This window comes from Lemur catta, chromosome 3 (genome assembly GCF_020740605.2).
Source record: "Lemur catta isolate mLemCat1 chromosome 3, mLemCat1.pri, whole genome shotgun sequence".
Classification (NCBI taxonomy): Eukaryota; Metazoa; Chordata; class Mammalia; order Primates; family Lemuridae; genus Lemur; species Lemur catta.
The window spans coordinates 88732111-88755623 of NC_059130.1; the positions used below are offsets into that span (position 1 = coordinate 88732111).

General features: G+C 34.5%; 1 protein-coding gene across 2 annotated transcripts in view; it reads left to right on the top strand.

The window, feature by feature from the left end:
- Positions 1 to 23513, top strand: part of FAF1 (Fas associated factor 1) — a 446948-nt gene that overhangs the window by 145877 nt on the left and 277558 nt on the right. For both annotated transcript variants that reach the window (XR_006734185.1, XM_045548070.1), the window contains exon 5: positions 18440 to 18531. Coding sequence is in view for 1 of the 2 variants with exons in the window: in XM_045548070.1 (XP_045404026.1) it covers positions 18440 to 18531 (92 nt within the window). In the remaining variant the exon portion in view is untranslated. The remainder of the gene's footprint in view (positions 1 to 18439; positions 18532 to 23513) is intronic.

Here is a 23513-nt window from a genome sequence, read left to right on the forward strand (position 1 = left end):
TAGCATTGCTTGATCTATCTGCCAACTGATGTCTGTTGCCTCCATGCCAGTAATTGTGTACTCCCCAAATAATTGTAGAACCATTTTAAAGCCTGAGTAAGTAACATCTCAAACTATGATCTTAATATGCATAGTTTATTTTTATTTATACATTAGAAATAGTTCTTTAGCTTCACATTTTAAAATTGACATTTGATTGTTTGTATTCATGGGGTACAATGTGATGTTGTGATACATGTATACATTGTAGAATGAGCAAGTCAGGCTAATTAACATATCTATCACCCTACATAGTTTTCATTTCTTTGTGAGGAGAACATTTAAAATCTACTCTTTTAACAATTTTGAAATATACATTATTATTAATTATATTTACTTTACTGGAAATATAATTAGATCACCAGTAGATCACCAGAAGTTATTCTTCCTGTTTTACTAAAAATTTTTACCCTTTAACCAACATTTTCCCTTTCCCCACTGAGCTCCACCCCCAACCCCCAGCCTCTGGTAACCATGAGTATAATTACTTCTGTGAGGCTGAATTTTTAGATTCCTTATATAAGTGAGATTATGCAGTATTTGTCTTTCTGTGCCTGGATTATTTCATTTAGCATAATGGCTTCTGGATTCATTCATGTTGTTGTGAATGACAGAACGTTGTTTTTTTTAGGGCTGAATAGTATTCCATTCTGTATATATACCACATTTTAAAAATCTGTTCATCTGTTGATGGGCACTTATGTGTTTTCATATCCTGACTATTGTGAATAATGCTGCAGTGAATATGGAAGTGCAGATACCTGTTCAACATATTTCAATTCCTTTGGATATATACCCAGAAGTAGGATTACTGAATCTAGTTTCATATTTTTAAAAGTTGTACCTATAGTAAAAAAAAGTTTTAAATAGTGAAGTGTATAAGAAAAAGTTGGTATCTTTTCTTTTCCTCATTCTTACTTCTGGCTATTATCAATTAGTTTGGTGTATAGTTTGAGGTTGCTATTTTATGAAAAGCCTTTAATTTTACTTATTTAAAATTATTGTTTTGTGAACTACTTTTATCCCTTATGTTATTACTTTTGTTATCTTCAAAGCAAGGCAGTAAAGGATCAGAAAAATACATTTGTTTTTTCTAACATCTTTATTTTCTGCCATTCCTCTTAAAGTCTTTTCCTCTGATATTTCCCTATCATCTTTCAAGATAACTTTTTTTTCCTTTTTAAAGGAATAAACATACATAGTAATGGTTATAATAATAAATAACACTTCACTTTCCCAAGGTCTCATATTTAGCAATTACTGCTGAAAATTAGGAGGTAAGTTTCGAAAGGCTTTTGTGCAAGCAGAATAGGTCATTTTATTATAGATGTTTGGTGATTACTTTGTGCCTAATAATATTTTATATTCTGGGGCTATATGTAAATAAGGCAGTCCTTATCCCAGAGGACTTCATAGTCTCTGCTGGGTTAGGAGCGGGGAGGAAGACATGGAAATAAAAGGTATTTATTCATTCATTCATTCATTAATTTCTCTCTCTCTCTCTCTCTCTCTCACACACACACACACACACACACACACTATCACACATACTACCTACTCAATACAAGTCACTGTGCTCACTATGCTTAGATCTTATACAACCCTTGCAACAACACACTGAGGCAGATACCATTATCCCTGTTTCAAAGGTGGATATACTGAGGCTGAGAGACTTCCTGAACCAGGATTTCAGTCTTAGACTGATTGTAGAACACATGATCTTTCCAATGAAATAATTTCTCTTATGAAAGTACATACAGAGTGCCATGAAGTTATTGAAAAGGAAGCAATTAATTTAATTTTAGTTGTGTGCTATGAGTGTGGAAAGGGAAGAAATAGGGTTGTGGAAATGGTCAGGAAAGGTTTCAGAGAGGACCAGGCTATGAAATATGGGTCAAATATGTCATGTGGATGAAGTGAGGAATAATTTATTCTAGGCAGGGGAAAAGCACAGAGGCAGGAATGATAATGATATATCTGAAGGAATAATGAAGAATATAACCATCTTAAGCATAAAGTTGGGGGTGGGATCTTCAAAATTATATGCTCTGCTCTTTGAAAGACATTCTTAAGAAAATGAAAAGACAAACTGAAGATTGGGAGAATATATTTGCAAAGCACATACCTTATTAAGCACTTGTATCTAGAATACATAAAGAACTCTCAAAATTCAGTCCTAGAGGACAAACAACCCAATGAAAATATAGGCAAAAGATTCAAACAGACACCTCATCAGAGAAGACGTAGGTAGAACATAATCCTGTGAAAAGATGTTCAACACCATTAGTCATTAGGGAAATGCAAACTAAAATCACAAGGAGATACAACTATACACCAATTAGAATGGCTAAAATTTAAAAGTCTGAATACTGAGGGCTGGCAAGAATGCAGAGCCACTAGAAATCTCATACATTTCTGGTAGGAATGCAAAATGGTACAGACACTTTTGAAGAAGTTTAGTAGTCTCTTAAAAATGAAAACATGTAGTTCCCGTATGATCCAACAATTCTATTACTATGTATTTACCCAAGGGAAATGAAAACATATACACGCAAAAACTTGGAGGTGAATGTTCATAGCAGCTTTATTCATAATGGTAGGTCCCAAAGTAGAAACAACCTCAACTATCTATCAACTGATAGTGGATAAATAACTTGTGATACAACTACACAATGGAATACTACTTAGTAATAAAAAGGAAGAAACTGTGGATACAGGCAACAGTGTGTATGAATCTTACAACATGGTGCTAAGTGAAAGGAGCTAGACACCAAAAGCAGTTTGTATAATTCTATTTATGTGGCATTCTGGAAAGGCAAAACTATAAAAGAAATCAGATCAATGGTTGCCAGAAGTTGGGAATAGGGGAGGGGATTGAGTGCAAAGGGGACACAGTGGAATGTTTTGTGGTGATGGAAATGTTCTTTATCTTGATGGCGGTGGTGGTTGCACAGGAGTATACATTTGTCAGATCTCATTTCATTAAACAGTGCCATTTTAGGATAAGTTCAAGCTCATTAGCTTAGTGCATTTGTGTGTGTGTATGCGTGTGTGTATGCATGCACATGCGTGCATGCTCCTTCCCTATCTGATCTTATCCTACCTTTCTAGCCCCCCTCTTTTCCTTTCCTGATAAATAACAAGTTCTAATTTCATTGTATTCTACTGTATGCCAAGTGTACTTCTAGTCCTTTAAAGATAGGCCTGGTATCAATATTAAGTTGATTTATTGAACTCATACTGTAAGCAGCTTTAGAGGTTAAAAATATAGTCTACAAAGGATAAATTAAGCAATTGAGTAGTGTGATAAAAAGCAACCTTCAGGCAGAAGCGATTGTTAAGTTAAACTAGTGTGAATCAGAGGTTCTGCAGTGAAGCCACTGATCATGGAAAACTCACAGCAACAGGAGATAGTACCCACATGCTTGATATCTGAGCCATTTCCTCTATTCCTCCATCTTTCTTATCCTCAGGTTCTATTAGTATTAAGTCCCATGGGAGTGTTTCTAATTTTGTGTGCATAAAAATTACATAGAGATGGGGGATAAGGTGCTGATTAAATGTGTAATTCCTAGGGTGAATCCCATAGTTTTAGATTTTAATTCTGTAATGAGATAGACCCCACAAATCTCTAGTTTTTTTCAAAAAACAACACAAGTGATTCTGATGAAATTGATTCAAGAACTACATCTTGAGAAACATTGCTATAAATTCTTCTTCACAGATTACTGTCTCATGCATCACCTTTTCCATTTTCAACACAGGCAGTTTATGCTTTCATTCACTTTCTGTTTTTGCTATTTTAATAGCCTCTGCTAATAAGGTTTCACCTTTTTTTTCCCATTAAATTTTTTGCTTTACTGCTAGATTGTTTTCTTGCTTAAAATATGTAACAGGTGCCTCATGGCACTCAATATACATGGTTAAAATTTAGTGCTTAGAAGAAAGCCTTTCAGTAGATATTATTTGGATTGTTTACCCTTTCTTCCTTGAGTTCTGGAATAGAAATTGCCTCTCTCTGTTTTTAAATACTTCATTTGTAAGCCCATTCATACTCTGATGTTCATTGTAGAGAATTTTTTAAATAAACAAAAGAGGATGTGGAGAAAAGGTAACTCTCACTGTTGGTGGGAATGTAAATTAAATTAGCATAGCCAGTATGAAAAACACTGGAGATTGCTCACAAAACTAAAAATAAAACTACCATATAATCCAACCATCCCACTACTTGGTATTTATCCAAAGGAAAAGAAATCAGTATATTAGAGGGATACTTACACTCCCATGTTTATTGCAGCATATTCACAACAGCAAATATGTGGAATCAACCTAAGTCTCCATTAGCGGGAGAATGGATAAAGAAAGTGTGGTACAGATACACAACAGAATACTATTCAATCATAAAAAAGAATGAAATCCTGTCATTTGCAGCAACATAGATGGAAGTATAGGTCATTATTTTAAGTAAAATAAGCTAGGCACAGAAAGAGAAATATTGTATGTTTTCACTCATATATGGGAGCTAAAAAAGTTAATTTCATAAAAGTAGAAAATAGAATGATAGACACCAGAGTCTAGGAAGGGTATGTGGGAGTGGGTTGTGGAGATGAAGAGAGATTGGTTAGTGGGTAAAAACATATAGTTAGATAGAAGGAATAAGTTCCAATGTTCCATAGCAGAGTAGGGGACTATAGTTAACAACAATGTATTATATATTTCAAAATAGCTAGAAGGGGAGGACTTGAAATGTACCTAACACATAGAAATGATAAATACCTGAGGTGATAGACACCTCAAATACCCTGACTTGAACACTGCAGATTCTGTGCATTTAACAAAATATCACATGTACCCCATGAAAGTATTCAAATATTTGTAGCAAAAAAGAGAAAAAAAAAAGAATTAAAAAGTAAAAATTGCTAATTTTTCTACTTTTATCTATAGCTAACAATTTGCTGCATTTATTATTTTGTTTCATTCTATGTCTATGATATAAATGTATATTTCATGAAATTGAGATTAGACTATATTTGATGTTTTATGGTCTGCTCTTTTCATTTGTAATATTCCATCGTGATCGTATTCCATATATTTAAAACATTCTACACAGTTTTTAAAACCTCTACCATGATTTATTGGACCATTCTTCTTTTGCTGGTTATTTTGCATTTGCCTCTATCTCGATATTTTACTATAATGTATTACAGTGAATCTTCTTGAACCTCAGTGGTTTATTTTCCTTAACACAGATGCCTAGAGGTATGATACTGGGTGTACATTTTTAAGGTTCTAGGTATATTCCACCAAATTACTCTTAAGCAAAGTCTATTACTTTGCCATCAACAGTATACTATTTTATGCCTTAGTCAACAGTTTGTGACATTAAAAAAAATGCTCAGATCTAAATCTAAATGTAAGAGCTAAAAATATAAAACTCTTAGAAGAAAAATAAGAGAAAAGCTTCATGACTTTGAGTTTGGCAGTGATTTCTTATATATATATGACAGTAAAAGCACAGGAACAAAAGGAAAGTAGATGAATCAGACTTTATCAAAATTAAAAAATTGGGGCATCAAAGGACACTATCAACAGTGGAAAGGAAACCTATGAGATGGTAGAAAATATTTCGAAAGAATACATCTATTAAGGGGTTCATATCCAGAATATATAAAGAATTCCTACAACAAAAAACTAACCCAATTCAAAAATGGGCAAAGGAACATTCTCTAAAGAAAATATAGCAATGGCCAATAAGCACAGGAAAAGATGTTCAACATCATGAATCATTAGGGAAATGCAAATCAAAATCATCATAAGATACTACTTTATATCCATTCGGATAACTATTATCAAAAAGACAGGAAAAGTGTTATGTAAAGTTGAGAAGACATTGGAGCCCTTGTGCTTTGCTGGTGTGGATGTAAAATTGTGCCAGCACTATAGAAAATAGTATGGCAGTTCCTCAAAAAAATTAAACATAGAATTATCACATGATCGAGCTATTCTACTTTTGGGCATATACGCAAAAGAATTGAAAGCAAAGACTCAAATAGGTATTTGTATATCCATGTTGATAAACCATTATTCACAGTAGCCAAAATGTGGAAGCAATCCAAATGTTGATTAGCTGGTGAATGGATAAGCAAAATGTGATAAATATATACAATGGAATATTATTTAGCCTTAAAAAGGAATGAAGTTCTGATACATGCTATAACACAGATGAACTATGGAGACATGAAGCTAAGAGAAATAAGCCAGACATAAAAGAACAAATATTATATTATTCTACTTAGAAGAGCTACCCATAATATCCAAATTCCAGAAAGTAGAATAGTGATTACCAGGAGCTGGAAGAAGTTATTATTTAATGGATATGGAGTTGTAGTTTGGTGATGAAAAAGTTCTGGAGGTGGATGATGGTGATGATTGCACATTGTGAATGTACTTAATGTAATTGAACTGTAGACTCAAAAAGAGTTAAAGTGGTACATTTTGTGGTATGTATATTGTACACAATAAAAAAAGAAAAAAAACCTTTGCCTGTTTGATTGGAAGTAAATTTATTTTCTTTCACTACTCATGAGGTAACCCTTCTTTACTAATTGCAAGTTTATATGTTTCTGTTGTGACTCTTAGTAAGATGATTATTTCATCTGTTACCTGTTTTGCAATATAGCCCCCAATTGGTTATTTCCATTTTTATTGTGCTTTTTGGGACCAGGAAGTTTTAAATTTTTACACTATTGGGCTGTTTCTTCATAGTTTTTCCCTTTACATTTGTGATACGGAAGCCCTTTCCCTCCTGATACAAAGCTTTTGTATTCTTCAAAGTGCTTAAATTAGTGCCCTATACATAGTAGCATAGATGCGAGACTTTAGGACTGGAAAAGCCTTTATCAGCCATTCAGTCTAGCTGCTTTGTATTACAGGTTTGAAAATTTAAACCTCAGGAAGGCTGACCTGCCCATGGTCCCACAAATAGTAGCAGGGCTCAGAATAGCCAGTCACTGTCTTTTGACTGTCAGTTCAATATGCTTTCCACTAAACTTAAAACAATTTTGTTGTCTGAGTGAAAGAATAATTTTATGGTGAGCACAGAAAGAGTGTCTTTATTTGGTCAAAGCCTCTCCAATATAAGAAACAGAGGTAAATAGAAAATACAGTTGCTCATGAAAATTAATTGATAATCTTTATTGACCATTATCTTTCATAAATGACCGGAGCTTTTGCTCCCTGAAAAAATATTTTAGAGGCTTCACTTTCCTACTAATTATAATCTTTAAGTTTCTTTCAGTGTTAAGGGAAACATTAATTTGGGAGAAGAAAGACTTCTCTGTCTTTTAATCTCATAGACACAAACATCCTCCTCCTGAGCAATCTGATAGTCTTTAGTAAAAGAGAAATGTTTGTGTGCTCTCAAACACTCTCTTTAAATAATCTGAAATCCGGGATCCACTGACACTGTAAATAATGTACAAAATGAGCTGAAGCTGGGTGCAGTGGCGCACGCCTGTAGTCCCAGCTACTTTGGTGGCTGAGGAGGATCGCTCTGGCCCAGAAGTTGGAGACCAGCCTGGGCAACATAGTGAGATGCTATCTCTAAAAATAAAAATAAATAAATAAAATGAGCTGAACTTTCTGAAATCCTTTTGTCTCAGAACCCTCAAATAGTCACGTTTATGAATCTTTTAATTATAGGTGTTATGTTAATAACTTTTTAATATAAACTTATGTATATAAGCAACAGGATATGCAAGGGTTGCATCTTTGAATTTGTGAGATGGGAATGGTACAGAGGGAAAAACAATGCAGGATTGCTTTCTAGTTTTTCTCATTAAATCACTTTTTTCTTGGGTAAGTCATATCTCAGAGCGGTTTTAAACATCTTCTGGGATGGGTCGTTTCTAGCCCCAAAAGTCCAAAATGCCTCTTTTGATAGAATCTTAATCTGTTTTTTCTCAAAGGAATAGCTTTTATATTTTAAACAAGAAGTATTATGGGGCCTAGTGACTTACAATATTTAAAATAAGGAAATGAATAGAGGCAGTAAAAGATTTCTAAAATTGCAAAAAAATGTTAATGGACAAAGGGAGAAGAAATTTGCTCTTGAGAATTGTACTTGAGAAAATGCTAAATAATATGTTATTGCACATTTAGTTTCTTCTGGATAACAGGTTTGGTTTCCTTATTGTATCTACCCTGAGATAGGCTAGGTCTCATTTTTCTTTTGAGATTTTGGCGCCACCTTGTGTTGATATTCTTAATTTTAAAGAATAGTAACAGGCAGTATTAATGTGAAATGTATTATAACTTTTTTTATTCCCCAGTAATGTGGAATTTGAGGCCCAGACAGTACCTGTAATTTGACTCAGTAATAGTCACTTAGTGATATAACAGGGATATTGCTTTATGTCCCAGTGATCACAACATTGCAACACTGTGCTACACTGTAAATGGTTAATGTAGTCAAAGTATCCAACTTTCACTACACAGTTTCCTCTCTGAAAGAAAATAATTGGAATATATTAATAGCCATTTGTTTTATATGCGTAGAATCCCATTCCACTGTGTTTAGTTGCCTTCCAGAAATTTTAAAGGTTTAAAACTATAAATTTAATTTCCTTCCAAGTGACCTTGAAAACAGGTACTAAATTCTATAGACAATGTATTTGTTAAAACTTGGGACTGTGAAGAAAAATAAAAACAGCTATTTGAAGTAATCTGTTTTTCAGGCATTGAAATGACAGATAAAATGTTCATAAATCTGTTTCAGTTTATTGGAGTGTAGCAGACTAAACGGAATGAACTTTTGCTAATTATTTCTCTCCTGGACAGGCCAAAATCCGTTTAGAGTAATTGCTGACTTAGATTAGAGCTAGGCCATTTTTTCTTTTCTTTCTTTCGGTTTTTTTTTTTTTTTTGGCTTTCTTATCATTAAACACTGAAAAGTTTTAGAGAAAGAGTGCTATTAAAAACAAAAAGCAAAGACAATCATACGCAGAACAACATTTGAAATATCCATATTAATCTGTAAGATAAATTACTAGATGAAATAATTTATGATAATAACTTGGTTTATGTTAACATAGAACCAAGTGAATGTAAAACATCCTAATTTCCAATGTAAAGGTAGGCATTTTAATGTCAAATAGAATTAATGTGTCTAACAGATGGGGGAATAAGCTTTTATAAGTTACATCTCTGAGCAAGTTAGTTTTTCTGAAACTCATTAAATCTGGGAAAATATTTTAATTTTTCTTGGCAGTAACTTTGTATGATCTATAGAAAATTATAAGAATTTCTACTTCTGCCCTTAAAGGAGTAACTGGCTCTCCTATTGTAAGCACCTGGAAAACTGGACAAAACACATGAAACAACTGTTTGTAGGCATTGGACAACAGGTACTATAGTCCTATGATTTCTGAGAAATGGGAAGCAAACAAGGTGAGCTGTGTAGTTTTTCCCTAATTTCTGTCGAGGAAATTGCTGTACCAGGGTTCAGGAAAAAGGGACTTTGAAACAGAAGCCAACAGCCTTGTAGAGTTAAAGAGAAGAGCTAGGAGATACTTGGGGCTAAGAAGACTGGATTGTATAGGGCAGAATAGAGCTACATGGAGAAAAACTTCAAAAATCTGGATGGTGCTCCCTGAGATCTTTGGCTGAATAGTAATCTGTATATGATTGGCTAAGCTGAAAATTCCTTGAGCTCATAAGTAGGACTAGGAAACTATTAAATTCCTTCCCACCAGAGAAAAGAGACTTTATTGGAACATGGGACAATTAGTAGAGACCCCAGAAGGAATATTTTCCATATTAGTAATTAAAACTGAGAAATTTAAAAAAATACTTATTTCTTAATTAATATGTAATAATGAACCCATTGTATGTTAATATAAGACTCTTGATGAAAGTAACTTTTCAAAGCAAAAAACATAGTGAGAAAGTGGTATTGTTTTACATTTTTTATAAATTCTTCAATATCTGTCTATATAGAAGATAGCTGGAGTCTTGTATCTGCTTCTCCATTCATTCTTTGCAATATGTTACTTCTGTTGAAGTATATAAAGAAAAGGCCACCTAAAAACAGATACATTGTTGAATGGAGGAATATTTTAGTAGCCAGATAATTGTGGATATTTTTATTTGATACTGTATCAAAATTTGACAAGTGATAGTTTCTTAAAGGTTAATTGTGATGTAACGTCTGAAACCACTTTAGTGAAATTTTAGTGTTATGTTAAAATCCATTGAAGTATCTTGTACTTTCAGTGCATGATTTTGTAATATGAATTGGTCATTTGGAAAATATTGGTTCGCTTTATTAGGCATATTAACTAAATGTTGGTATGTTATATCAATAACTATGTTTGTTAATATCATCATTCTCACAGAAAAATATGTCAGTATTGGGAAGCTATCAGGCTATTAGGGGGAGGTAGAAATTTTTTAAAAATCTGGATATCAGGCGGGGCGTGGTGGCTCACGCCTGTAATCCTAGCACTCTGGGAGGCCAAGGCGGGCGGATCGCTCGAGCTCAGGAGTTCGAGACCAGCCTGAGCAAGAGCGAGACCCCGTCTCTACTAAAAATAGAAACAAATTATCTGGCCAACTAAAAATATATATAGAAAAAAAATTAGCCGGACATGGTGGCGCATGCCTGTAGTCCTAGCTACTCGGGAGGCTGAGGCAGTAGGATCCCTTAAGCCCAGGAGTTTGAGGTTGCTGTGAGCTAGGCTGACACCATGGCACTCACTCTAGCCCAGGCAACAGAGCGAGACTCTCTCTCAAAAAAAAAAAAAAAATTTGGATATCAGTTTGAAGGCTTAAATTTTATCATTGGCAACAAATGTTGTCAATTGTTTGCCTTGAATTTATAGGCTCACTCAATTCATTTTTGAGAAAATACCAAGTCTGAATACCTAGCTTAGTCCTTGCCACTATCACAGAATAACACAGACTGGCAAATATTAAAAAAACAGATTTATTTTCCCAGTTCTGGAAGTTGGAAGTTCCAACAGTATGGCATTGGCATCTGGTGAGGAGCATCCCGTGGTGGAAAGCATCACATGTCAGGCAGTGTGTGGGACAGAGAGGAAGTCAGGCTGAACTCATCCTTATATCACAAATCTATTCCCCCAGTAACTGACCCACTGTAGTGGTAACAGCATTAATTTCTTTGTGAGGGTGGGCCCTCATGGCCTGTTCACCTTTTAAAGACCCCACCACTTTCAACATGAGTTCTGGCAGGGATATTCAAACCATAGCAACACCATAGTTTGTCAGTCATTTGTTTGAGCAAAAATGGCATTCTGTGATAAAACAAATACAGTCATGTGCCTCATAATGACATTTCAGTCAATGACAGACCACATAATACAATGGTGATTCTATAAGATTATGATTCTATATCTTACTGTACCTTTTCTATGTTTAAATATGTTTAGATACACAAATACTTGCCATCGCATTACAGTAACCTACAGTATTCAGTACAGTAACATCCTGTACAGGTTTGTACCTAGAAGCAATTGCTATGCCATATAGCCTAGATGTATAGTAGGCTATTCCATGTAGGTTTGTGTAAGTACACTCTATGATGTCCACACAACAAAAGCATCTAATGACGCATTTCTCAGAAGGTATCTCTGTCATTAAGCAATGCGTGACTGTACTTTCCTCAAGGCAACCATTATGCTTTAGTACATAGCAGAAGTGTTTTCAGGTACTTCCCATTTCATCATACACAATATTAAAAGTATCAAGCATCAAGATTTAATAAAAGTAATAATTTGTGTTACTTCATGAAACACATGCTTAAATGAAGGTTTTTTTCCCTAATGGAAGTGGTGATGAAGAATTCATTATAATGACCAGTAGTTCATCTTAGCACCAATACTTTGATTTGTGGTAAGGCATCGCAATTTTACCCAGCATTGCTTTTGTATTATCAGTCTCAAGGAGCCCCAGGAATCTGTTATTATACTTTTTTTTTGGAGACATAGTCTCGCTCTGTTGCCCGGGCTAGAGTGCCATAGCGTCAAGCTCATAGCGACCTCAAATTCCTGGGCTTAAGCATTCCTTCTGCCTCAGCCTCCCGAGGAGCTGGGACTACAGGCATGTGCCACCATGCCCGGCTAATTTTTTTCTATATATATTTTTAGCTGTCCAGATCATTTCTTTCTATTTTTAGTAGAGATGGGGTCTCGCTCTTGCTCAGGCTGGTCTCGGACTCCTGACCTCCAGCAATCCTCCCGCCTCGGCCTCCCAGAGTGCTAGGATTACAGGTGTGAGCCACTGCGCCCAGCCTGTTGTTATACTTTCGAGAATCACTGCTCTAGATCCACCTGACAAAAATCTTATGAAGAAGTCTCAAAAGGATCAACCTGATATGCCTAAAATTTAAGTGCCTGCCACAGTAAACTTCTATACTATTTAAAGGCAAAAACCATTAAATCTAGATACTCGTTAATGTAATTTTCATAATGTCAGGCATTCAGGCAGAAACTAGTAGACCTGAGAAGTAGCAACATGTGACTCATAACCCAAAGAAAAATTAGAAGATAAAAATACATCTATAGGCGGGGCGCGGTGGCTCACACCTGTAATCCTAGCACTCTGGGAGGCTGAGGTGGGTGGATTGTTTGAGCTCAGGAGTTCGAGACCAGCCTGAGCAAGAGCGAGACCCTGTCTCTACTAAAAATAGAAAGAAATTGTATGGACAGCTAAAAATATATATAGAAAAAAAATTAGCCAGGCATGGTGGCGCATGCCTGTAGTCCCAGCTACTCGGGAGGCTGAGGCAGAAGGATTGCTTGAACCCAGGAGTTTGAGGTTGCTGTGAGCTAGGCTAACGCCACGGCACTCAGGCCCGGGCAACAGAGTGAGACTCTGTCTCAAAAAACAAACAAACAAACAAACACAAACAAACACATCTATAAGTGGCAAAGATAATGGAATTAGCAGATGAGGATTTAAAAACAACTCTTATAAATGTGTTTAAGAAGTTAAAGGAAATCAAGAATTTAATGAAGAAATTAGTAAAAAAAAAAGTTAAAAAATAACCAAATGAAAACTTTGAAGCTAAAAATAGAAGCTAGATAGTTAAAAATTTACTCTGGTTGATTTAACAGATTAGTTATTGAAGAAAAGATCAATGAGTATGAAGACACAGTGATAAAAATAATGCCAACTGAAGCACACAGCAAAAATACTGGGGGTCAGGGAGTAGGGAGGGAAGAATAGAGAGCCTGAGTGTCTTGTAAGTTTTATGTTTTATAAAATGGTGTAATGTGTGATCTGAAGTCCCCAAATAGAGGGGAGAATGGAAAGGGGAAAATTTTAAAGAATAGCCTGATACTACCAAATTTCATGAAAACTTATAAACTCACAGATTTAAGAAGGGAAGTTATACTAAGCAGCAGTAACTCAAAGGAAACCACATCATAATCAAATTGCACAAAACCAGTAGTAGAAAAATCTTAAAAGCAGCCAGATGTGGGGAAACAAGGACACATTTCATATAGTGAAAGAGAGATTTAAAATATAACTACAGACTTTTTATAAGAAGCAATGCAAGCCAGGAGACAATACAGTGATATTTCTAAGTGCTAAAGGAATAAAATGTTAACCTGGAATGCTATATCCAGCAAAAATATCTTTCAGAAATGTAGACTGAAGATATTTTTCAGATAAACAAAAGCTACAAGAGATGTTCAAGATTGGAACAAAGTGATACCAAATGGAAGATTAGATTAACACAAAGAAATGAGGAGCACTAGAAATAGGTGAATACTGGATGCACATTAAAAAACACCCTTTTCTTATTTTTTAATTTCGTTAAGTGATAATTGACATTTTAAAGTAGAAATAAAGCAATGTATTGTAGCATTTATAAAATATATGCTACAAAGTATGCTACAATATGTCAAAGTACAGGTATGACAGCAATAACACAAAGAAAACGAAAGGGAAATGGAAGTATACTGTTGTAAGACAAAGTCCTGTCTTACCAGGAGGTGGGCTGTGTTAAGTTAAAAATGCATGTTGTAAAACTTAGAGCAGTCACTAAAACAGTGAACACAGATAATGGTTATTAAGCCAAAGGTTGAGATGAAATGGAATTCTAAAAAATACTCAAAAAGTCCAAATGAAGGCAGGAAAGATAACAGAAATAAAAAATCAGGACAAATAGAAAACAAATAATAAGACCATATAGATAATTATAACAAATATAAATGATCTCACATTCTAATTACAAGGTGGAGATTGATAGATGGGATAAAAGAGGGAAACCCATTTATATGATGTGTACAAGACACCTACTTTAAATGTAAAGTATAAGCACTGAGAAGTAAAAATAAAATTTAAAAATGTACATGAAAATCATAAGCTGAAGGGGCTATGTTAATATTTGATAAACTAGACTCTGTACAAATAATATTATGAGGGATAAATGGGAACATTTCATGATGATGAAAATACTAATTCATCAAGAAGATACAAGTAACCTAAATGTGTCATATCTAATAACAGGGTTTGAAATATGTGAAAGCAAAGACTGATAGAACTGAAATGAAAAATGGACAAATCCACAATTTTAACTGGAGATTACCACATGCCTTTCTCATAGTAATGTGCAGAAGAACATGGAAAAAATCTGAACAACATAGAAACCAATTTGACTTATTTGAAATGTATATAATGCTCCTAATAATAACAGCAAAAGACACATTCTTTTCATGTGCAGTTGTTACACTCATTAAGGTGGAAAATATGCTCAGCCATAAAACAAGTCACAAAAAACTTTAAAAATCACCTGAAGCATGTTCTCTGACAACAATGGAATTAAGTTAGAAATCAAAAGACTCTGGAAAATCCCAAAATATTTAGAAATTAAACAACATATTTCTAAATAAACCATAAGCAAAGAAGAAATCCAAAGGGAATTAGAAAATATTTGGAACTGAATTATGATGAAAACATAGTATATCAACATTTAATACCAACAAATTAGTATTGAGAGAGAAACTGAAGGTTTAAATACTTAATTAAAAAAGAAGAAAGTTGTAAAAGCAATGATTAACGCTTCACCTAAGAAGAAGGAAAGGCCCTCACTTCTACTACCAACCAAGATAGAATAATAGGAAACAGATTTACCTTCATTCCTATAAGAACTAAATCACCTAAAAGGCTTAGGGAGAACAAGACTGGGAGTAGTGTCTATTCCTACCATCTAGATTGGAAAACTTTATAATTCATGGGGCTTTGGTGTTTCTTAAGTAGTGGAGAATAATTAGCCCTAGATTAAATATTGCTTAGGTACTAACATTTTAAAAGCAAAACCCAAATGGATTGAACTGTGTCCATGTAACTTAACTGCATCCCAGAACAAAGCTCAGGAATATTTATAGGAATACAAAAATATCCAGCACCCAACAGGATGAAATTCACAGTGTCAGGCATCCAGTAAAAAATTACCAGGCATACAAAGATGTAGGAAAACTTGGCCCATAATAAGGAGAGAAATCAATCAAAACCAACCCAGAACTACCACAGATGTTAGAATGAACAGATGATGACTTTAGAACAGTTACTATGACTGTATTACCTATCTTCAAAAACAGAAAAGATTTAACATGATAAATCATTTGAAATGTGAAAATGACTCAAATTGAACATCCAGAGATGAAGACTGATGTCTGAGATGAGAAGCATACCAGATGAGATTAACGGCAGATCAGACACTGACAAAAAGAAGATTGCTGAACTTGAAGACATCACAATAGAAACCACTTTGGAAAACACTGGCAATTTCTTACAAACTTAAAAATACACTGGCCATTCCTCTCCTAGTATTTACTCTAGAGAAATGAAAGCATATGTCCATCAAAGACATGTACGTTATTGTTCATAACAACTTTGTTTAGAACAGCCCAAATAGGAAACAACCCCAATGTACATAAACCAGTGGATGTATAAGTAAATTGCTGTATATCCTTACAATGGAATACTTAGTAATAAAAGGAATGGACTATTGTTACATGCAACAATGTGGAGGAATCTTAGTTTATTTTGAATGAAAGAAGCCATATACAAAGAATACATTCTGAAATTCCATTTATATAAAATTCTAGAAAACCTAAACTAATCCATAGTCGTAGAAATCAAATTAGTGATTTTCTAGGGAAGAAGCTGAGGATAGTATGGAGGAATTTCCAGGGGGTACAAGGAAACCTTTGGAGATGATGGATAAATTCATAACCTTGATTATAGTAGTGGCTTCATTGTTGGACACAATTGTCACAACTTGTCAAATTATAGATTTTAAATATGTACAGTTTATTTTATGTCAACCATATCTCAATAAAGCTGTTAAGAAATTTTGAAAAAGAAGAGCAAATCAAATGCAAAGCAAGTACAGAAGGACAATAGTATGTAAAAGAGCAGAAAACAATAAGGTAGAAAGTGGCAGTAGAAAAGAAGTAGGTGAAATGAATAAAACCTGGCTAGGCGCAGTGCTAATGCCTGTAATCCTAGCACTCTGACAGGCTGAGGTGGGGGGATTGTTTGAGCTCAGGAGTTCGAGACCAGCCTGAGCAAGAGTGAGACCCTGTCTCTACTACAAAAATAGAAAGAAATTAGCTGGACAACTAAAAATACATACAGGAAAAATTAGCTGGGCATGGTGGTGCATGCCTGTAGTCCCAGCTACTCAGGAGGTTGAGACAGTAGGATTGCTTGAGCCCAGAAGTTTGAGGTTGCTGTGAGCTAGGCTGACAGCATGGCACTCTACCCTGGGCAACAGAGTGAGACTCTGTCTCAAAAAAAAAAAAAATAAAAAAAAAAAATAAAATAAAAAAGAAACTTCTTTTAGGTCATGAAGGCTAAAAGTGTTTTCAAGAGTGTAAGAAGGAGGTGTCAGGTGGAAATAGAGTTCTAAGAGGAAAGCACTGGGCAGACTTGCAAATATATAAGCTCAGTTCCAGACAAGTACAGCTTTAGAAACAGCACAAAAAGGCAATGTTTATATGTGTTTGGTATAAAAAGTATAGCTTGCCCCTTCCCATTATTTCTATAAACAGAATGATGCTTTATCAGTAGTGATATTTTTGAAGGTCAAGGTTGATTAAAGTTTGTGCTTCCACAGATATAATGTTGAACCAGAATTATTTTTATGATGGCTAATCACTATCCGAAATACTCAGATAGGAGTTTTCTTTAAGAAAGTAAAAAAGGTCACTAAGGCCACGAATGATTGGATTGTAGCATTGTTTACTTAGCTGTGTTTTCATAGAACTTGTGTAGCATAAGCTTTTCCACCCTTCCTTTCCTTTATCAGCATGGAATTACTTTTCCTCTTTTAATATATAACATAATCAGGTTTTTTGGTATTCATGTACTAACTTATAAATAGAATTGAATTATGTGTTAATCTAAAATTAGAGACCAGTAGCAACCTATACTGAAAGCAAATATACGAAAGATTTGTGCATTCTGATTCAATGTCTGTTTAAAATAGTGCAGTACCATGGATCAGCTGATTAATTTATAAGTGGGCTTGATTCTTGAAAAAGAATTTCTGGAGCACTGTGAAAATTGTGATTCCTCACTATTTCTCATGAGCGTTGTGTCCATTTTTCCTCTTTTACCTTTCTGTCTTCACTAAATAGAGTGTCTTTTGTCTGTTTTGGTTTGGCTGCCCTTCATAGCTTCATCTCTCTCACAGAACCTTCTCTGGCTATTTGATCCAACACAATTTCTTCTTTCTTTTCTGAAATTCTGTTGCATTTCTCTTCAACACATTTTAAATTGTCTTCTAGATAATATATATAAGCTTTATTTTTTCAGTTACTTTAATGTATATCTCCCGCTCATCCTTACTAGGGCAAGATGAGATAGGTAATATTATTCCCCATTTTATAGATGTAGAAATAAGACTAGGCAAGTTATTTGATTTCCCCAAAATAAAACTTCAACCCAAATGTTCATTCCCTATACTGTAATGCCTCAGGTTTTATACTTTATCTGCAGCTCCTATCACATGTTGAGCATGTAATAGATATTGTCAGTTTATTCGTTTGAAAGAGATTGTCTCATTCAAACCCCCAATCACTAATACCTATTTCTTTTAAAAAGCCATGTTATAAAAAAATTAACTACATAATTAATTGGGGAATGTTTTATAATAATTAATGTTGAATCCTGAGTTCTTCAAAGAGGCAACATGTTTACTCAAGGAGAGTTGAAGTTTGGACTACTGAAATTTTTCTTATTCATTCATGGGACAAATGTCATTGACTGTGCGCTGTATGCCAAATATTAATGCTAGGCCTGGATATGGACAAATGTTGAATGTGTTATTTTGTTAGTAATATGTGGTCTCTTTTTATTTATACAGGAGAAATTAAACAGATTCTAGAAAATGAACTTCAGATACCTATGTCTAAAATGCTGTTAAAAGGCTGGAAGACTGGAGATGTGGAAGACAGTGTGAGTTTCTTAATTGCCTAGAAATAAAAGAAAATTAAGTTATGCAATTGACTAAATGATATTAAAAATTGGTTTTAATTAATGCTGTTACATATTACAGAGTAGATTCAGCAATAGTAATTTAGTTTGAGGAATCACCAAACAATGTTTTTTAAGCTAAAGCATTTTCATGCTAAACCAATGACAATTTTAAATGAGTTAGGCATGTAAACGAACACACAATATGACATGTTTGTCCTATTTCTAAATTTTGTAGGAGTTTGACATTCATTTTTGAGAGCGTTTACTTTTTTCTCAAACCTCTTAGGGTATCAGTGAGTGCCTTGGAATAATAAGTTAATGAACAATTACATATTGGCCTGAAAGAAGTTACAGACATATATTTATATGAAGTATTAATTATGAAACAAAGATAATAATAGGAAATTTTTAAAACCTGGAGAATTTAAATGGTAAGAATCCTTCTTTATTTACTCAGATAGTGGCAGGAATGAATTATATTTTAAGAATTTGCACAGTGTTTCAGTTTTAGGAAAGAGCGGCTGATCTCAAGGACCCAGTAACAGTCCCTGTTATAAAATATTTCATACACTTTCTTTTTTTTTTTTTTTATAGAGAGTGTGGGGAAGGAGGGAAAAAATTAGTTAGCTCTAGCTAAAGTTTTAGATGTTTGAGGTAGAAATAATTATCAATTTTTTTACAGTAGTTATTGAGTCATTATTTTAATGACCAAGCATAAACTTAGAATCTTCAGCTTCATTTCTTAATTGTGAATGGCTTCTGGTAGACATTGTGCTTGTAAGTACTTACATGTGAGTTCATTTGAAATATGGGGATGTTCTGAGTATTTCAATATTTACAGGAATATCAGGTTGGCAAGATATTTGTAAGTTTAGATAGAAGTTAGTGATATGCCACGTTAGGAGTTAGCAAGCTTTTTCTGTACAGAGCCCGGTAGTAAATATTTTAGGCTTTGTGCACCAGTCTCGGTTACAGCTACTCAGTTCTGCTATCATAGTGTCAAAGTAGCCATAGACAAAATGTGAAAGAGCAAGCATAACTATGTTTCAATTTAACTTTGTTTATGGACACAGTAATTTGAATTTTATGTAATTTCATGTGTCATAAAATATTCTTTTGCTTTATTTTTCCAACCATTTAAAAATGTAAAAACCATTCTTAACTCACAGGCCATACAAAAACAGACTGTGGGACAAATCCAGTAGTAGCAGGCTAGATTGGTCCTATGGGCCAGAGTTTGCTGACCCCTGATGCTGTATGACTGTTCTAATTGATACGTGGATTAAAAATTTTTTAAAGTGCTGACTGAGTAAAACAATAGCCTTGACAGAAATAAAACACCAAAATGAATTTGTTTGTGTAGCTATATTATTTATTCATTCATTCATTGTGAAACCTGTGGGTATGAATCAAACTTGCATGGCATTTTCAGAAGTGTGTGAAGAGAAGGGGAATCATTTTGAAAATGTTCTTCAAGCTATGTATTCTAATATTTGAACATAGTCTTTGTTACAAATAATACTTTTAGTTACTAACTTCTTTATACTCTTTTCTGATATTCCCATGCCATTAATTTTCTGATTGTTCTCAAATTTATATTTCCAACCCATACATCTGTGAATTCACATATCCAAGTTGGTAATTGATTTTTGTACTTCCATATCTTATTGACATCTCAAACTTAACATGTTTAAAATGTAACTCTTAATTTTCCCTTCTATGTTACTTCTTTACTAATCTTCCCCAATAAATGGCAGCACTCTGTAGCCACTGCTAAATCCAAAAGTGTCATCATCAGTCTTTTCCCATTTCTCATAACGCCTCACCCTTTGGTAAGTCCTATAGAGTCTATCTCCAAAATATATCTTAACCACAGCCACTTTTCAGTATTTCTATTGCAACTGCTTAATCCAGGCCATTAGCATGTCTTGACTGATTCAATATGAAATGTCATTATTTTTGTGTTACCTTTCATGGGTTCTTCTAATGTATTCTCCACACAGCATCCAGAGTGATCTTTTAACAACATGAATTATATTCCTCTCCTTTTAAAACATAGCTTTTTATTGCACTTTAAATCAAATTCAGACTACTTACCATAGTTTAAAAGGCATTACATTATTTACCCCCTCCTCACCTCTACAACTTTATCTCGAGCCTTTCTTACCCTCACTTTCCATGCTGCAGTCATAGAAACCTCTTTTTAAATCTTTTAATAGACTCATGCTCTTTACATCTTTACCTGACAGATGTTATTCAACTGTCTGGAATGCTTTACCCTGAATTCCTCATGTGGATGGCTCTTTTTCATCCTTCAAGTCTCAGCTTAATGTTACCTTCTCCAATAAGGCCTCTGTGTCTCGTTTGGCTCTCATCCCAGCATTCTCCATCACAGCAGCATGGGTAGAGGGACCATATCTGTTTCTTTCACCATTGTATGTCCAGTGCCTGGTACAATAGGTATCAAATAAATGTTCATGGAATGAATGCATGAATAAATGACTTAAGGAAAGTATCCATTTTATTTATTCATGCCACATGTGCTTTTACAGGGCAGATTTAATAGAAAATCTTTTTGGATAGTGGCATGGCAAAAAGATAGTAATGACTTGATCAAGTGGTAAGACTAAGCATTTATCAGTAATTCACAAAGTAAAATACTAAAAGATAAAGAGACAAAAATAATTTTTCTATGTGTGTGTTTTATTTGTTTGCATGTTAACTCTACAGAGATACCACATCAATTTCAAAAGGGCATCACATATTTGACATAAAGTTTCAGGACTTCAGTATATCCTGGTACATTATGAAGTTATGGGTAATTGCCTAATACGGTATTTTTTTCCAACCATGGACCACAAACCATTAAGGGGTTATGAAGTTAATTGAGTGGGTTATAGAGAGCATTAAAAAAAAATAGAAAAGTAAAAACCAGAATACAACAGAAAGTCAGAGTGTTTTTCAGATAATAAGGGTAAGTATGTATTTCTTTTTATTTAACACATAACTAATATGAGTTCAGAGTAAGACTCAGTACCCTTGGTGTAAGACTGTGCACTTAGTAAGATGGGCCCTCTCATGGAGGGGTCAAGAGTAAGTTCTTGATGTTCTGTGTTTCGGTAAGACTGCCCCTCCAGACATCCATGCCTCCATCTGCAAGGTTAAGAAGGATTTTTAGACATCCACTCCTCCTTGCTTTCTAACACTTTCAGCCTTACCATTATTATTTGCTTTGATTCAACCAGGACTAATTAATTTCATTATGCTTTTCCCCCGTTTATGCCTGTCACTGTATGGAGTCCAAAATTGCCAGGTCACCGTTCACTCAAATCTCTATAGTCGCTGCACATTCCATACCTGTCTCTATCCTTTTTTCTCTGCAATGTCTGAAACCTTTTTGCTATGCCCTGTGGAACGAATTCATTATTAGCAAAATTCCTTCTATTGTCAACCTCTTTCCTGTACATTTCCTTTCACTATGTTTCTTTGACTGAAATCCATCTTCCTGAGGACATTGTTTCTCTGCAGCCTTCTCAGTATCAGTTATTTTTCTCTGTCAACCCTCATACCACTGGAATAAGTGGCAAAATGTATCTCCTCATTGTTAGTTTCAGAGTGTTATCTGTCATTCCTCTCTAAATTTCCTTCGTCTTTAAATTTCATGTCAAAAGATTATATCACTGACTTATTGAAGTCGGCTCCCCTCATTTCCTGATTATTTTTAATTCCCGGTTTATAATTGATTTCTGTATTAATTCTTAGTATTAATAATTTTAATATCTTTGTAAATGATTCTTCCAATATGTTGGCTTCTTAGTTCCTTGAATTTCTCCCTTACAAAGATCTTTTTCTCCACCCTCCCTCAGCTATGTATATCTTCTCAGTGTTTTATCAAGTATTAATAATGACAGGAACACTCAAATCTTGCTCCTATCTTTCCTATCCCTTATCTTTCTAGCTTGCTTCTTTTGGCATCCTAACTCCAACAATCCTTCCGCTCTACTTAGACTCCAATCTATTGTTTCTACCTTCTTTTCCTGATCATTACCTCTTTTGTGTCCTCCCTTCCTTACAGTAGGTTAAATTCCAGTCAGTCATTACAATCACTTTTCTTGTATATGCTCTCAAGTCTTGGTTCAAGGTTCTTGCTTGACCAAAATTCTTACATTAAATCCAACTCTCTGTCTAAATGCGACAAGAGACAAACAAAATCATACTGATTAATATATCTTTAAAATCATGACCATAATCTTCAGAGAGTCCCTTAATGCTTCCAATTCAGAGAGTCCCTTAAAGCTCCCAATTCAGTCTCTGTTTACTTATCTGTGTCTTACCCACATACCCTTCTTTCTCTCCTTTTACTCAAGTGGCCTGCTCAAGCTCCTATCTAAGACCAAACCTCCATTTTTGCTGTGGATTACATTCTCCATCTCTATTCAGGGACTTTACTCTCATTCTTCCCTGTCTCTCCTAGATCATCAATGTTTCCTCCTGTAGATTGTTACCATTAACATCCAAACATGATGTTATTTCTTCCATCTGGAAAAGGAAAAAAAAAAAAAAAACCAGCTTGATCTCAACCCCTCTTCCATTAATGGCTCCATTTCTGTAGTCCCCTTGATAACAAAACTTCCCCTAATGACTTGTTTTTATTTGACTTCCCCAGTTTCTGCCCTCCATTTTATTGAGCCCAGTCTAAGCAAGAACCTGCTGGTATTCTTGTCAAAATCACCAACCACTACATTACTGAATTCAGTGGTGATCTTGTCCAGTTTCATGGCTTTTAAATGTCATTTGTATGCACTCTCAATTTTGTATCTCTAATTTGTATCTTTATCGCAGATATGTTCCCTGATTTCCTGAGTGGTATATCCAGCTGCTTACTTCTCTTCTCCACTTGAATGTGTAACAGACATTTCAAACTTAGCTTGTCCAAAATAGAAGTCTTCATTTGCAGTCTT